Here is a 15222-nt window from a genome sequence, read left to right on the forward strand (position 1 = left end):
GAGTAGGAGACATCTTGTGTCCAGCGGGTAAACTTGTGAGATGAACTATATTTACACGTTTATAGATTCTGGATTTTTTAAATGAGGGACAAGAAGGTGTAGATATAATTTAAGGATTTTCAACTTATATGTGTGGAAAAACCATACAGACACACATGATTAGTCAAAGTAGAGTGTTTCATATACATATACTCGGGACCTTTAACTCGATTCAGCTGTTTTATTTATTTTATGTATTTATTTGTTTTATTCGTACTTTATTTAATTTTCTTTCTGTTTCTAATGTGTTGTTTGTGAACCCCCCAAACCACCTGGCATTTTGTTCGTAAGTATGTACCTCATTTTCATTCATGTACTCAATAAACAAACATAATAAACACAGGTGGAGTGTGTTCCAGGTCGGGAGGAAACGTCTGTCGGAACAAACCCGCTTCCGGTCCGCTCACACTTTACAGAGCTAAACTTCCGGTTGTTGGAAGAAGCAACAACGAGCTCGTTTCTTGTACAAGTGAAATACTAGTTTTTACTGATATTTAGGTGATATCGTCGACCAGGCAGACATGTCTAGTCGCGAAGCCCTCAACATGAAGCTGCCACCGATCCAGTCCACGGCCGGAGCCGTTCCGGTCCGGAACGAGAAAGGTGAGCCGTTAATTAGCGAGCTAATGCTAACAGTAGCTTAGCGTAACCTCAACTCTATATACAAATAGTAACACGATAAATGAGTCTCAAATCATGAGGAGAGATTAGCTACTTATGCTAGCTGCTTTATGCTGATATAGTATTAAGTATTTACATATTATGCTACTTCATACTTCTACTTAATTGTATGTCAGAGGGAAATGTGTCTTTACTTCACTACATTAAAGCACAGGTTCACAATTTTTCAAGTCTGTCTTAAAACAGCCTTAAACAGTCAGGAGACCGAATCAACGTTGAAACGTTTTTCTTGCTGTATTCCTGTTCATACTGACCATTATAAGATCCCTTTATAACGCACTTACAATGGAAGTGGAAGCATATTATTTTTCTACCGTTAATGTATTGACCAATTGTTTAAGCTCTTGTATCAGCTTTAAAAACCAAATTAGTGGAATTAGCTGGAAAAGAATAAAGTAGTTAATTAATAATGACCCAACAAAAAAAGTGTCACCATAAATAATAACATTAATTAACTTTTTGCAGAGTTGTTGTACTGATCAGTTGTGTTTTATGAAGGTGTCATGATGACAGTTTTTGGAGATTTTGGAAAACCTCTCTATAATTAGGCAACAGGGACGGGAATGCCTCGCTTTAATAAGCTAGTAATCAATAATGTGTCATCTCCTAGGTGAGCTCTCCATGGAGAAGGTGAAAGTGAAGCGATATGTGTCGGGTAAACGTCCCGACTACGCCCCGATGGAGTCGTCGGATGAGGAGGAAGAGGACTTCCAGTTTGTGAAGAAGGGAAAGGAGATGGAGCCAGAGCTGGAAGTGGAGGAAGAGGAGGTCTCTGACCCACGTCTCAAACGTTTGCTCAACCGTGTCTCTGAGGACGTGGAGGAGAGGTATCACACTGAAGATTTGATTCAAGAGGTTTTAGCCTCTTCAGGACGACATGATTTGATACAAACACTAAATTTTGTGAAGCTCATCGATCTCATTGCTTTCTGTTTCTTTCTCCTCAGGCTTGCGAGACACAGACAGATCGCAGAGCCTGAAGTTGTGGTTGAGAGCAGCGAGGACTCTGACGAAGGAACGTGGCACCCAGAACGTGAGGAGAGTAGCGAGGAGGAAGAGGAAGAAGAAGAAGAAGTCGATGATGAGGTTCATATCTGTGCTTCAGTTTATAACTGTTTTATGTGTGTTTTTTCTCAGTTATTTGACTCAGTGACTGTTGTTTTCTAAGAATTATTAAGTCTTTAACGTGGACTTTGTCACCCTCCGCAGGAAATCGAGAGGAGACGAGCGATGATGCGGCAGCGAGCCGTAGAACGGAAGAACGAAGAGATGGAGCTCATGGAGCTGGAGGAGGAAGGGAAGTCTGGGGAGGAGTCGGAGTCTGAGTCCGAATATGAAGAATACACAGACAGCGAGGACGAAGCAGAGCCGCGACTCAAACCCGTTTTCATCCGCAAGTAAGAACTGAAGAGAAAGTTTCTGTAAACAAACACATCATAATCCATAAACGTTCAAACAGCTTTCTGTGTAAGATTCTCATGCTGTTATATACACAGCAGCAGAAGATATACATTGTTGATTAAATATGTATCAGGCACATTAAAATAGCAGCTGTAGCTTAACTTTAGCAGGCCTTATTTTTTAGAAAGCGACTCCTGAAATCGTCATCACATAGAGAGAAGACGTATCACTCTGTCAGAGTCGTTGAAACTGCAGAAACACTCATGATTTTACACTGACGTTACAGAGTGGAACATCTTCCCTCACAAACAATCTTTGGTCTGGAGCGCAGACACCGGCTGCAGACAAACACACAAACCAAGCCAAGTTGAATTTGGGCACGTTGTCAAGTTAATTAGTCAATTAGAGACAGCTGATGACCTCCAGCCAGCGACGTCTTTTTAAGGAAAGCGACAGTCAGCGTTGGCTGAAAAATGAGAAGCTGCTACCTGAAGGAAGAGAGAGGAGAGATAACAGGTTTTGGCATCGGACTAGAACAAATCCACTGTACTTTCCTGGTGTCACTTCCTCCGACGCGCCCAAGTGGCCTAATCACATTCACACACTTTCATATGCAGCAGGTCGAGGTTAACAAGACAAGTACAGGACAGTAAAGAAAAGATTGGCTTTGGAGCAGCTTTATTTTAGCTGATTGGATCCATTTACCTATAACTGGATTGATTGGAAGGCTTGGGACGTCTCTACTGTTCATTAATCGGAAGTTTTTATTTACTGCATGATGTTAAGTGAGAAATAATTACAGTAAAGGGTGCGTTTTTTAAAATAAAACCACTCAAATCAGTCTTTTATTTGCTTATTCTTGGCATATAATGATAAAAGCAGGGATATAAGGCAACACCATGGAAACGACATTTTTCTCGTCACGTGATGTTTAATCGGCGTCTCTCTGTGTGTGTTTTGTGTCACAGGAAGGACAGAATAACGGTGGCGGAGCGTGAAGCAGAGGAGCAGAAGCAGAAAGAGCTGGAGGCCGAGGCCAAGAGGCAGGCGGAGGAGCGACGGCGCTACACCCTCAAGATCGTGGAGGAGGAGGCCAAGAAGGAGTTCGAGGAGAACCGGCGCACGCTGGCCGCTCTGGACGCTCTGGACACTGACGGAGAGAATGAGGAGGAGGAGTACGAAGCCTGGAAAGTCCGTGAGCTGAAACGCATCAAGAGGGACAGAGAGGCCCGAGAAACGTGAGTAAACACAGATTTTAAAGGGTTCACTTTATGATGATGATGTCAGTAAACACAGCTCTGGTGTCACTGAGGACGGTAACGAGTGGTGTTTGTCCGCAGCATGGAGAAGGAGAAGGCTGAAATCGACAGATTCCACAACTTGACGGAGGAGGAGCGCCGGGCCGAGCTCCGCAACAACGGCAAACTCATCACCAACAAAGCCAGCAAAGGCAAATACAAGTTCCTCCAGAAGTATTACCACAGAGGAGCCTTCTTCATGGTGAGTCACTGCGCAGGAGAACTCTTAACACATCATGATCCAAAATCTAGTTCAAACACAACAGAGACAAGAAAGTGTCTCAACTTCTCTTCTCTGATGTCTGAACTGATCTGTATTTATCTATTTATACTTTCCATCTGATCTTATTTGTATTGTTCATTCTTTATTTTTTATTTTAAGTATTATTTGCAAGTTTTCTGATTTTTACATAGTAGCATGAGCTGCTCTCTTGGTCAGGACACAAAAGACATTTAGAATCTCAGTGATACATTCTTCTGGTTAAATTAAGCGTCTGATCATGTGAATGAAATCTCAGATGTATTGTTGTAGTTTTAACAGTCACATCAATCGGACTGATACAACAACAGAGCTGATATTAGCATGTCACACATGTATTTGTGTATTTGTTGGTTGATAATTACAGACATTGCAGTGCAGAAATGTTAAAGATATGTTTATGTTTTTATGATATTTAGTAACAGCGTCTCCATTACATTGTTTCTCCACCAGAGGGCACCGAAGAGTTTTTCTCTTTAATCATTTTAAAGTCTCAATTGTCAGTCTCAGATCGGCCTCAGAAACCCAAATCAGTTGTTTACTGTGATATTTTTATTACTGTTTATGTCATTTATGTGTTGCATTGATCCTTTAATTGCTCCTTTGTAAAGTTTGAAGACAGGAAGTCATCATCAGTAGTTTTGGGTTCAGGTCTCTCATTGGTCTGTAACTGTCAACATGATCTGTATTTCAGGATGAAGAGGAGGACGTCTACAAGAGAGACTTCAGCGCTCCGACTCTGGAGGATCACTTCAACAAAACCATCTTACCCAAAGTCATGCAGGTCAGCTGCTTTCACTCACATCGCATCTGTGTTACATGTTGTAGTTTCGACTGTTCAACAGAATCATCACAGAACCAGGATTTATTCATCTTGTATGTTTGGTCTTAAAAGCAACATTTATTAAAGCTGTTTTATGTGATGGTGGGAACAGCGCTGCTGTGTTAAAGGAAGAAATGTGGCTTTTTAAAAATACTGTTAATATGCCACAAACAGTATGTACCAAATGTATAATTCCATGTCTAAACATTTTTTTCCTTTCTAACACACACAACCCAAGAAATCAAGTTTTTTTTTTTTTTATTCTAAACCAGTTGTGCATCATTTCATGCACATTTCTCTTAATTTAGTCTGATATATTTCACATCTCTGCACATTTTCGGATCTCCACAAAACTCTGAAATAATGTTCTGTGACACTACAGAATACTTTGTCTTAAGTTAAAGAAGTAAAAGTTTTCTCTTGTTTTTGACTTAAACTCGTGTACCAGAATGGTCTTAGATTTTTCCATTTCATCATCCACATTTTAACGTAGCTCAGGTGAAATGTCTGAGCTGTATCTGCAGTAAAGCTGCGTTCACGTCAGTCAGATGGACGGGAAAGATCCTCACGTTCACAACTCGTTAGTGTTCACATCATAATGACAGAATAGGAGTTAGACTTGTTTATGTTGCCGCTGTCACATCCAATCATATTAACCACGTTAAATGGCAAAGTACCCTAAATCATCCATATTTCTGGCTGTTTTTTAAACAAATTAACGCAGGTGTGAATCATTTCATCATCGTCTTTTTTCTAGTTTATTTGTGTACGTCAGGTTTAATAACCTTGAACTGTAGCGTGAAAGTGTTTCTACTAAGTGGGAGACATCGTAGCCGTCAGATATACCCGATACGTTCGACTGATTCTCTGATTTGACCTCTTCGTGTTTCCTTTTCCCCTCATAAGGTCAAAAACTTTGGGCGGTCTGGACGCACCAAGTACACCCACCTGGTGGACCAGGACACCACGTCGTTCGACTCGGCCTGGGCTCAGGAGAGCGCTCAGAACAGCAAGTTCTTTAAGCAGAAGGCGGCAGGAGTGAGAGACGTGTTCGACCGGCCCACAGTGAAGAAGAGGAAGACTTAAGACGCGAAGCCGAGGACTCGCACGCGGCTTCAGAGGACTGGACTTTGTTTCATAGAAGAAAAGCAGCAAATTGACTGATTCTATCGTTGGGATGATGAGTTTTATTCACCGGGAAAAAGCGCCGTCGTTTGAAAGACTTGATTCCATGTTGACCTAAGATAATAATGTGATCAGACATCATCTACGATACAGTTACAACAACTGAATGCAGCTTTTTTCTTTTTTTACAAGTTAAGATTTCTGCATTTTCAGGAGATACAGGGAAAATGAGTGAAATCACCTTTATTGTCCTTTTCAGTTTTAAACCCTCAGAAAGTTTAGCAGCGGGTTGTGATGTTATTTTGTAAATATCACCTTCAGTAAGCAGATTCTTGTATCGATTTCCTGCATTTCCCCTTTTTTCTCTTCCATATTTGTGAAAGTACATGTTGTAACTTGATTTGTATGTGAATAAAACTTGTATTTTCACCATTTTCTAAACTTTTCTACAGAGAGAACAGGTAGAATGAAAGGAAAAGACATGCCCGATGTTAACTTTTATTTAAAAAAAAAAAAAACAGAGTAAGTTAGAGCAACAACAGTTTAACCGCCGAGTTCTTCTGACTTGATGAGTTCTTCAAAACAAAGACATGAAGCAGTCCAGAGTGTGAATGTAGTTTGTTCAGTTGGTCAGAGCCACCAGAGCTTCCACCACGTTCCCCATGTGTTCCCTCAGACTGCGCTCCGCCACGTTCCTGGAGATCTCCATCTCTGACATCTGCACATAAAACATCACAACGTCAACCAAACGATAAACTGATGATAAACTGAGACAAATGTTAAACTAAATTGGAAATAGTCAAACAATTAACAAGTGTGATGCATTAAGGTGTCTGCAAATGTTTTGTTTTTGTGCGATCGACGGTCCAGAATCCAAAGTTTATTTTAAGTTTACCGTCATGTACGACACATAAAAGCTTCAAATCTGAAAGCTCGTTATTGATTAGTCAACTAATCGTTGCAGCTCTGATTTGAACCTCCTGATCATTTGTGTAATTCTGATTCTTTAGTTCCAGTGAAGGGAAATCTTAATGATATTTTAGACAACGGTTTGTGTTTGATGCCCTTGTGCACTAATTCAGCTCCATAAAGAAACAGTTTTCCTGCAGAGCACCGACCTCGACCCAACCACCCGACATGTCTGTGATGAACTGGAATTTATCTGTAATCTGCGAGTGATCATTTGTGAGACATGAAACGGACCCCAGACCTCATCACCCAGCATCAGTGATGGACTTCATTAATACTCATCCTGCTGAAAGCCTCATCAGAAGCAGCAGATTGATGCCCACAGCTTAGGAATGACATGTTCTACTGTCAAATACAGATGTAATGTTCTGGTGTCTACATACATTTGTCCATTCTTGTGTATTTAAAAAAAACATTTACAGATGTGTGATCCCAAACTTACAATTAGCTCAACATCCTCTTTCTTGATGGTGACTTTGGCCAACTCTTTTTCTCTGCAAGCACAAAAAAAAAAAAACAAGACAAACAGTGAGAACAATCAATGTGTTGTGTTTTCTGCAGCATCAACATAAGGTTCAAAATCTGATGAAAAAACCCTCAAACTACAGATTAGAAATGTCACTTTACTTCTAATAGATGAAGAAGCAACATATAAAGGCTGTGAGGGTCATTGATCTCACCTTTCCTGTTTGGCTTTCTGTTCTCGTGACCTTCTGTCTCCGATCACTGACATGGCCTGAAAGAAGAAATCAACTGTCAGAACACAGAACATGTGATGAGCATCAAAATCCTTTGATTATTAAACAGAACATGGACAGGACATGGTTTTCAGGTAAATTTTATTCAACTTTAAGGATCTGAAATGTAAAATTATTAATTTTTACATAAAGTACAAACAGGCTGCTTGTATGTTTGTATGACATGTATCCAGTATCACGTATTATAAATATGGTTGCTTCAAAGACTGGTATCTTATATTTTATGAGTATGAATTGACTCCTGGATAAGAAACAGCACAGCTGGGAAATATACTGATATTTACATTTTATCATCAGCTACTAATTGTATTGTTTTTTGTTTGTTTGTTTTTATACAGTAATTCTAATCATACATACATTTTTTGTCCAAGTTAACAATACAACCAGTTACTAATTAAGATTTTTCCTTTAGTTATTTGTGAAATATTTGAGGATGCCAGCTGAAAACCCAACAGGTGACTTTCCATTTCTGAACAGGTATCATTATGAGTGATTTAATAAAGACATCTAGACCTGTCTCAAAATTTTAAGTGGAAAAGCAGCACAGATTATTCTCTGTAATTACACAATACAATATACCTTAACACATATTTTTCTAGGGCTGCAACTAATGATTATTTTCATTGTCAATTAACAGTTTTACTGTCAATCATTTTACAATAGATTCGTTTTTTGGTCTGTAAAAAGTAAGAAAATGGTGAAAAAAGCAGAAATTAATCATCTCACGACCTCTCAGATTTATCTGCTGACCCTTTAAAGGGGCCCCACCCCTAGGTTGGGAACCACTGGACTAAACTAGCTAACTGTATATAAAGTAGTTGAAACTAGCTCCACCTCCAGCAGCTACAACAGTAACATGCTGCTCTAACACTGATGCTTCACTATTAATAATCTGATGATGTCATATATAATAATATATCAGTCAGAGGAACAAAACCACTACTTTTACTGCAATATTTTAACTACATCAAGCTCATAATACTTATGTACTTTTACTGTAATAGGGTTTTTCATGCAGGACTTTTGCTTCGAATAGAGTATTTTTACATTGTTGTATTGATATTTTTATTTAAGTAAATAATCTTAATACTTAATACAGAAAACTGTCAATGTTGGTTCAATAAAGCAAAGAAAAAAAAGGTGAACAGATTAGCAATTAGCCGCTAAGTCAACTGTCAACTGTGCTATTAACAAGCAAACGCTAACTGCCAATTAGCCCGCAATTATCAAGCAAAATCAAAATAGAACTATAAGGAAAATGTACACTTAAAGCAAAAAACTAAATAAAAGCACATGGTTTGGTTTGAGTGAAGCCAGCAGTGGCCGCATGTCTGCCGGCTAACGTTAACGTTAGCTCGCAGCTCTCACCGTCTCTAAATCAGAGCTGGATATTTCTTTCTCCTCCGCGTAGTCCGTGACCCTCTCCAGGTCCGCGGCTCCGCTGTCATGTTTCCGAGGTTTTTCTGCCGGTTTTCCAGTGCAGTTTTCATCGGCTTCCAGGTCCAAATCAACGTCTCCCTCTGCCGCCATGTTTGCTACAGTGAGGCCGGAACAAAGAGGAAGGTTCCTCTCAAACGTCGGAGGGACAATTGTGTAGTACCGGATGTGAAGAGCTATTTAAACAATACGCAGATTTTTTAGAGAGCATGTTGTATTTTAACCAACTACTTAAAAGAACCGAGTATAGCGTAGATCATTTAGTTGTTTTTTTTGTTTGTTTTGTTTTTTTCATACCAATCTACTGCTTCACACTGTAGTCCGATAGGTGGCGGTAAGGAGCCGTTGAGCTGTTTGCCAAACGCCAATAAAACCACAGAAGAAGAACAGGTGAATTTAGTATGATTCTGAACCAGTCCTGGCCAATGTGAAATCAATAATTAGCAATGTAACACATCAATAATCCCATCTAAAATATTTTATAAAAGGTAGACTGTCTGTTTGATGTCAGTAGGACTCTGCTCTGCCACACTGAAAAGAAGTAAAATATAAAGTCAAATCTAAAACCTACTTTTTGTCAAAAACTACAGAGCCTGGGTGGGGCCACGGAGAAACAAAACAAAACAAATTTATGCTCTGTGCTCTCAAATTAATAATTTGTGCTTTAAATTTAGAAATCTGTGCTCTCAATTTAATAATTTGTGCTCTCGTTTTTCACCTTAATGGCATTTTCTCAACACCCTCATTATCGATTTCTTGGATTTAATATGTTTTTATTTTGATCTAGGACTAAGATATGTGGATATACTTAAAGCACAACACTGTGTTATCTCTGAGATCCCTTATAATATTATCATTATTAAATTATTACAAAGAAAATAATCAACAGACTAATCATTTTTGAAAATAGTTGTTAGTTGCAGCCCTACTAAGTGTAGTAAAATCATTTGACCTTAATCATTATAATGGTTTAATCTGTGAGATCACGAATTATTAAATCAAGATCATGAATCATTAAATCAAGAGCATGAATTAATTATTTTTTTAAAAAAGCTTACAGTGGGCAGTTACCCTGCATATATCATATCCTGTACTTTTATTACATTCAGTATTTAGTGTTGGGCCTGTTAAATACTGAGCTCATGTCAAGTTCAACTCACATGAAGGGATCATTTATATGAATTTTTTACATTAACAATATGATGAAGTAATAGTAACTCAGGCAGAAAACCAAACATTTAGTTAATTCATTGCAACCGAGTGACTCATGTTTTTCATTTTTGATTTAAATTCTGATTTGATCAAATATTAATCAAAAGTTAAAGATAATATATTAATTTGTGATCTGATTTACCTGATCTAATCATTGCCTGAGAGATAGAGAGAATACACAATAACAGGATTATGTGGACGTTTAATTGTCTGGATTACTGAATCACTCCTCGTTTCTATTCCTGTCTGTGATAAGAGGTTTACTTGTACTGTAATAGAAATAGTCCTTCATTGAACTGTAACAGATTTCCTGCGTCTCCAGACTTTTCCAGCCCTTTCGTGTGCTTGAGCTTTTTCAATCCGCCAACCTTAATCAGATTAAGGAAAGAGAAACCTGCTCGTGTCTTCACCCCGAGCAGGACTGAAAACCACATCAGTGTTTTCTGGTGTTCCTGGTTCATTCTTGAGGAAATATGTGTGGCAGCGAGAGGCCGGAGGGATGGCATCAGTGAGACACCGCTGTCATCACACCAACCCCTTCATCCTGCTCTATGACTGATGGTCGTCTTGACTGCGGACGTTTAAAGCTCTCCTCATCTCAGATCTCAGCGACGTGATGTCAAGACGCTTCTGTCGAGCCCAGGTGAGACACTGCAGCATGCGACGCTTTGTGGTGGTCGAACAAAAAGCTAAGAGGATGAAAGCATGACAAAAAGCTCTCAATGTGGGAAAACATAAACAACAGGTAATGCCAGCCAATCACACGACACGATCACACAACACACACACATGTGTGTGTGAAAATGGTCTGTAACATTTTGGGAAAAATACCTTCATGTGTGATTCCTACATGTAGGTTTAAGAATAAAAGACTTAAATGAAAGAGCAGTTTACATGAATCTACATCTGCAGGACAAATACTGAATACACAAATTTTCTTTATCTGCTAATGTTTAAAAATTAAAAATGATTCAGTCGCCCCCAAATTAATCTTTGTTATACACAAATATATACATCTTTATGCCCCATAACATACAATTGACAGGGTGTTATGATTAAAAAGCTTCTATAATTATATAATTTGCTATGAAGACACATTTATTTAATGTTAACATGCAGACAAACTGCTAATAAATTAATGGAAACAAATACACCCAGAATACTGTGAGACTTAGTAATATGTTGTTGCATTTGTGGGTCATAACTGAGAAAAACTATCAAAAAGGAAATACACAATATCATCAAAATGATGTCAACATCAGAATATTCCACCTATATATTACATGTGATAGTTGAACTTATAAAACCATGAGCATTAATGTGCTGCTATAACAGCCTTAAGAGCATTAGAGAGGTCAAACACTGATGGGGGGTAATAAGGTCTGGTTCCAGTTCATCCCAGAGGTGTTGGTTGGGGTCAAAGGTCAGAGCTTTGTGCAGTGACAGTCCAGTTCTTCCACACCAAACTGGGAAAACCATTTCTGTATGGAGCTGGCTTTGTGCATGGGGTCGTTGTCATGTTGAAACATGAAAGAGACACTAAGTTTGAAGCACACTGTCGTCTAAAATAGTGACTCCCAACCTTGTACTTTTTCTTGTGAAACACTGGATACTTTTACCTGCTCACACCTCTAAAAATCCTGTATTTAAGACAAATTTGCTCACAGTTCATGTTCACACCAAGGTCTAGTCTGTAATGAGGAGGTCACAAGTAAGTATTGGCTCATTTTACTCTACTCTGAATAGAATCCTTAAAGTTACATCTTCTCCTTCTCTCTCATTAAAAATTCAAGAATCTATGAATATGCAAACAGCTTTCAATTCAGAAGTTTAACTGCTGGACACAAGATGTTTCCTCCTTCACTGTAAAGTTCATTCTCAGCGTTTCAAGTTTCCACATCACACCTGTGTAAGTTGAAATTGATCAGCTTCCAAACTAGCTGTGATGTCATAAATCATGCTCATAGGTAAATTCAGATTTTTAAGACCAAAGATACGCAAAAGTGTGAGGACACCGGTGTCCACAAACTTTTGGCCATGTAGTGTAAAACATACAATAACTGGTCAGTATAAAAAATATTTGTATCTAAAAATATCACTGTTTAAAATCAGGTCTTGACCTTCTTTGCATTTTTCACTGCATGTCAATAATTTCAATCAATATCTGAGTTTAGGAATGCTGCACAGATTAAATATCTCTCTGGAATCTATTAATAATCTGCCATCAACCTAATTCCTGTGCACTCAGTCATGTCACAGTTTTATGAATGGGTACATTGTATTTCTATGTGAAGCCTGCGCTTCTCTCCTGCAGCTGCAGCATGTGAATCATTTACAACTTTTTATTTACCTAAAACAAGATTAAAAAAAAAAAAAACAACACTGGTCAAAAACCGTCGGCCTGAATTTTTGCTCAACAAGAATCGTAGATGAATAATGAATGGATTATTTTTCTCGTCTTTTTTTTGTAAACAAGGCCTGGATTTCAGCCAACTGTTATTGCGCAAGCCTATTGAAACCATAGATTGAACGCTTTCACTCAAGCGGCGATTTGCATCCTCTAATTTGCTTTTGTTTGTTCTCTCTGGCACTTCCTCCTCTCCCACAAGGCAGCAGCAATTATCTGAGAGTGAAAGGGGCCCCCAGGAATGCCAGACCGCGGCTGACTGGACCGTTCAGAGCAACATGTGTTTATCACGGGGACTAACTGCTGTACAACCGCTCATGTTGGAGGGAATTATCCAAAGTGAGACTGAGGGTGTTGTGTGAAGAACAATGAAAAACAAAATGATGCTTGTTTTTAAGCCAATGGGGAAAAAAATCATACAGTATACACTCACTGAGCACTTTATTGGGAACACCTGTGCAGTTTTTGCTTTAATGAAAAAGGTGCATCTGCTTTATGTTTATTGTTGAGGTTTTAGTGGGTGGTGGTGTACTGGAGTGCGTTATATTGAAAAGTGTTCCTAATATTTTGCCCCCATCATGTATGTTAATGGGGGGGCAGGGGGGACAAAATATTAGGAACACCGCTAGATGAAAGGTCAGCGGGCCACCAAAGTTATTTTTAATTAATCTTGTGTTGCACATGAATGTTTGCACCAAATTTCACGACAACCCATCCAATACTTGTGGAGATATTTCATCTAAAACCACAAATGTGTGTTTCCAGATACAGATGAAGTCAAATGAGTCACCAACATGTGAAGGATTCATCTTCTGGAAACTCTGAATGTCTGTAAAAAAATGTCACAGCAATCCATCAAACAGGTGCTGCTGTATTTCAGTCTGGACCAAAGAACCAAACCAAATCTCTAGACATAAACCTTATCTAAATTAAAAATGAAGTGGCTACAGACTTGAACAACACTCAGCTGGCTGGATGAATAAAGATGTTTTTAGCTGTGCATGCTAGTTGTTCCTCCTCCTCGTATTTAGCTGCTCCCCTGCTGTCATCGCCTCCTCTGACCAATAATCCCACAACATGTTGCTTTGCTGGAAGGTTTTGCGAGTCTTCATTCACTGCGTTTGTAAGTCCAAGCCTCTTAGCTCTTAGAGCCTGAACCACGCTAACCGCTGAGGCTTCTTCTTAACCTCTTGTTATTGTTATTCACTTCCTAGAAAGCGAACCTGGACAGATAGTTTGCACTGTTCTAGCTCTTCTGAAGAATTACTGTACAAGATTTTTGCTCAAGCAGCTTTTTTCCAACATGCCCGTTAAAAACAACTTCCTGTTCCGTGAAGCAGTTACACAGCGAGATAAACATGACAGCAGCCGTCCTCATGGATCACTTCTGTCCTCATTACAATCATGAAACATCCGTTCCGAGTGAGAAATATGCCTCATAATTTACATGTGATATTTTACAGTTTCATATGAATTAGTTTTTGATTCTGGTATTATTGAAGATAATTATATAAACATACTGCAAACAACCATGAGTATATTGCACAAAATGAATAAAATTGCACATCACATGAAAAAAGCAGTTACTAGACCAGCGCAATCTGAGTGTGTGTGTGTTACAGGTATTCCTCACGTTGTGGGGACGTATATCTGTTTACACAGTCATGTTGGGGGGACTCGGCTCCCTTATGGGGACAAAAAGTAAGTCCTCTTAACGTAAATCATTAATTTTAGGGTTATGTTAAGGTTAGGATAAGTCTCCAGGAAATGAATGTAAGTCAATGTAATGTCCTCTGAAGTCATGAAAACATGACTGTGTGTGTGTGTGTGTGAAGGGGGGTTACTGGGAGTTAAGGAGTCTGATGGCTCGGGGGAAGAAGCCTCTGCAGAATCTGGCAGTTCTGCACCGTAGGCCACATCACCGTAGGCCCTTCTGCCATCTTGCTGGAGGGTTGAAGGGCAAACAGTCCATGATAAGGATGAGTGGCGTCTTCAGTAATGCTGATGGCCTTGGTCAAGCAGCGTTTGTGTGATATGTCCTGAATGGATGTGAGTGAAGTCCCAATGATTTTCTCAGCTGACCTCACCCCTCTCTGCAGGGACTTCCGGTCTGAAGCATTGCAGTCTGCACACCAGATACCGATGCTGCTGGTCTGTAGACTCTATATGGAGTGTGGTGATGATGGGAGGGCGGGAAGTGCAACCACTGCCGGGCTCTCTTGGCTACAGATGAGGCGTTCAGGGTCAAGGTCAGGTTGTCCGTGATGTGCCGCTGATGTACAGTGGAGCGTGATTAGGGCGGTTGATCTCTTCGGTTTTGTCGACATTCAGGGACAGATTGTTTGTGTTGTAACAGCCCGCTAGTCATGTCACCTCCTCCCTGTGGAGCAGATCCCCGTCGTCCCGCATGAGGCCGACTACCATCGTGACATCTGCGTACTTTATGACGTGGTTCATGCTGAACTTGGCACAACAGTTGTTGGGTCATCAGGGTAAACAGCAGTGGACTCAGGACGCAGCACTGAGGGGAACCGGTGCTCAGTGACATAGAGTTGGAAGAGTTGTTTATCTGTCTGTGATGAAGACCAGTAGCCAGTAAAAGGGGGGATGCTCAGGCCCAGTTTGCCCAGTTTGCTTACCAAGTGTTGGGGGATGATTGTGTGTATTTCTGTATGTATGAGACGGGTAAAAGAATTGATGAGAGTGATGAATCATAATTTGTTTCATTTTTCTGCCTCATCAATAACTTCAGCCAGCCCAGATGACTTATGGGTAATGTAGTTTGGTCATTTTTGACAGTTATAAGGAACTAT

The 15222-nt window shown here is 39.6% G+C and overlaps 3 protein-coding genes across 3 annotated transcripts in view; 2 read left to right on the plus strand and 1 right to left on the minus strand.

Annotated features, from left to right (window-relative positions):
* Nucleotides 1-437: 437 nt before the first annotated feature.
* On the plus strand, nucleotides 438-6058 carry mfap1 (microfibril associated protein 1). Its single transcript, XM_044356524.1, has 8 exons — nucleotides 438-642; nucleotides 1331-1547; nucleotides 1668-1806; nucleotides 1930-2117; nucleotides 3090-3359; nucleotides 3462-3621; nucleotides 4373-4462; nucleotides 5408-6058. Exons 1-8 carry the CDS (start codon nucleotides 561-563, stop codon nucleotides 5585-5587), a joined length of 1326 nt encoding a protein of 441 aa, XP_044212459.1. The 5' UTR covers nucleotides 438-560; the 3' UTR covers nucleotides 5588-6058.
* Nucleotides 6059-6110: 52 nt separating this feature from the next.
* On the minus strand, nucleotides 6111-8944 carry hypk (huntingtin interacting protein K). Its single transcript, XM_044356545.1, has 4 exons — nucleotides 8722-8944; nucleotides 7276-7331; nucleotides 7038-7089; nucleotides 6111-6344 (listed from the first exon to the last, which is right to left on the minus strand). Exons 1-4 carry the CDS (start codon nucleotides 8881-8883, stop codon nucleotides 6249-6251), a joined length of 366 nt encoding a protein of 121 aa, XP_044212480.1. The 5' UTR covers nucleotides 8884-8944; the 3' UTR covers nucleotides 6111-6248.
* A 1174-nt stretch (nucleotides 8945-10118) lies between these two features.
* serinc4 (serine incorporator 4) overlaps nucleotides 10119-15222 on the plus strand; it is a 34682-nt gene continuing 29578 nt past the window's right edge. The window contains exon 1 of the mRNA XM_044356593.1: nucleotides 10119-10645. Coding sequence (XP_044212528.1) covers nucleotides 10619-10645 — 27 coding nt within the window. The 5' untranslated portion in view covers nucleotides 10119-10618. The remainder of the gene's footprint in view (nucleotides 10646-15222) is intronic.

The sequence above is a fragment of the Thunnus albacares genome, chromosome 1, assembly GCF_914725855.1.
Source record: "Thunnus albacares chromosome 1, fThuAlb1.1, whole genome shotgun sequence".
Taxonomy (NCBI): domain Eukaryota; kingdom Metazoa; phylum Chordata; class Actinopteri; order Scombriformes; family Scombridae; genus Thunnus; species Thunnus albacares.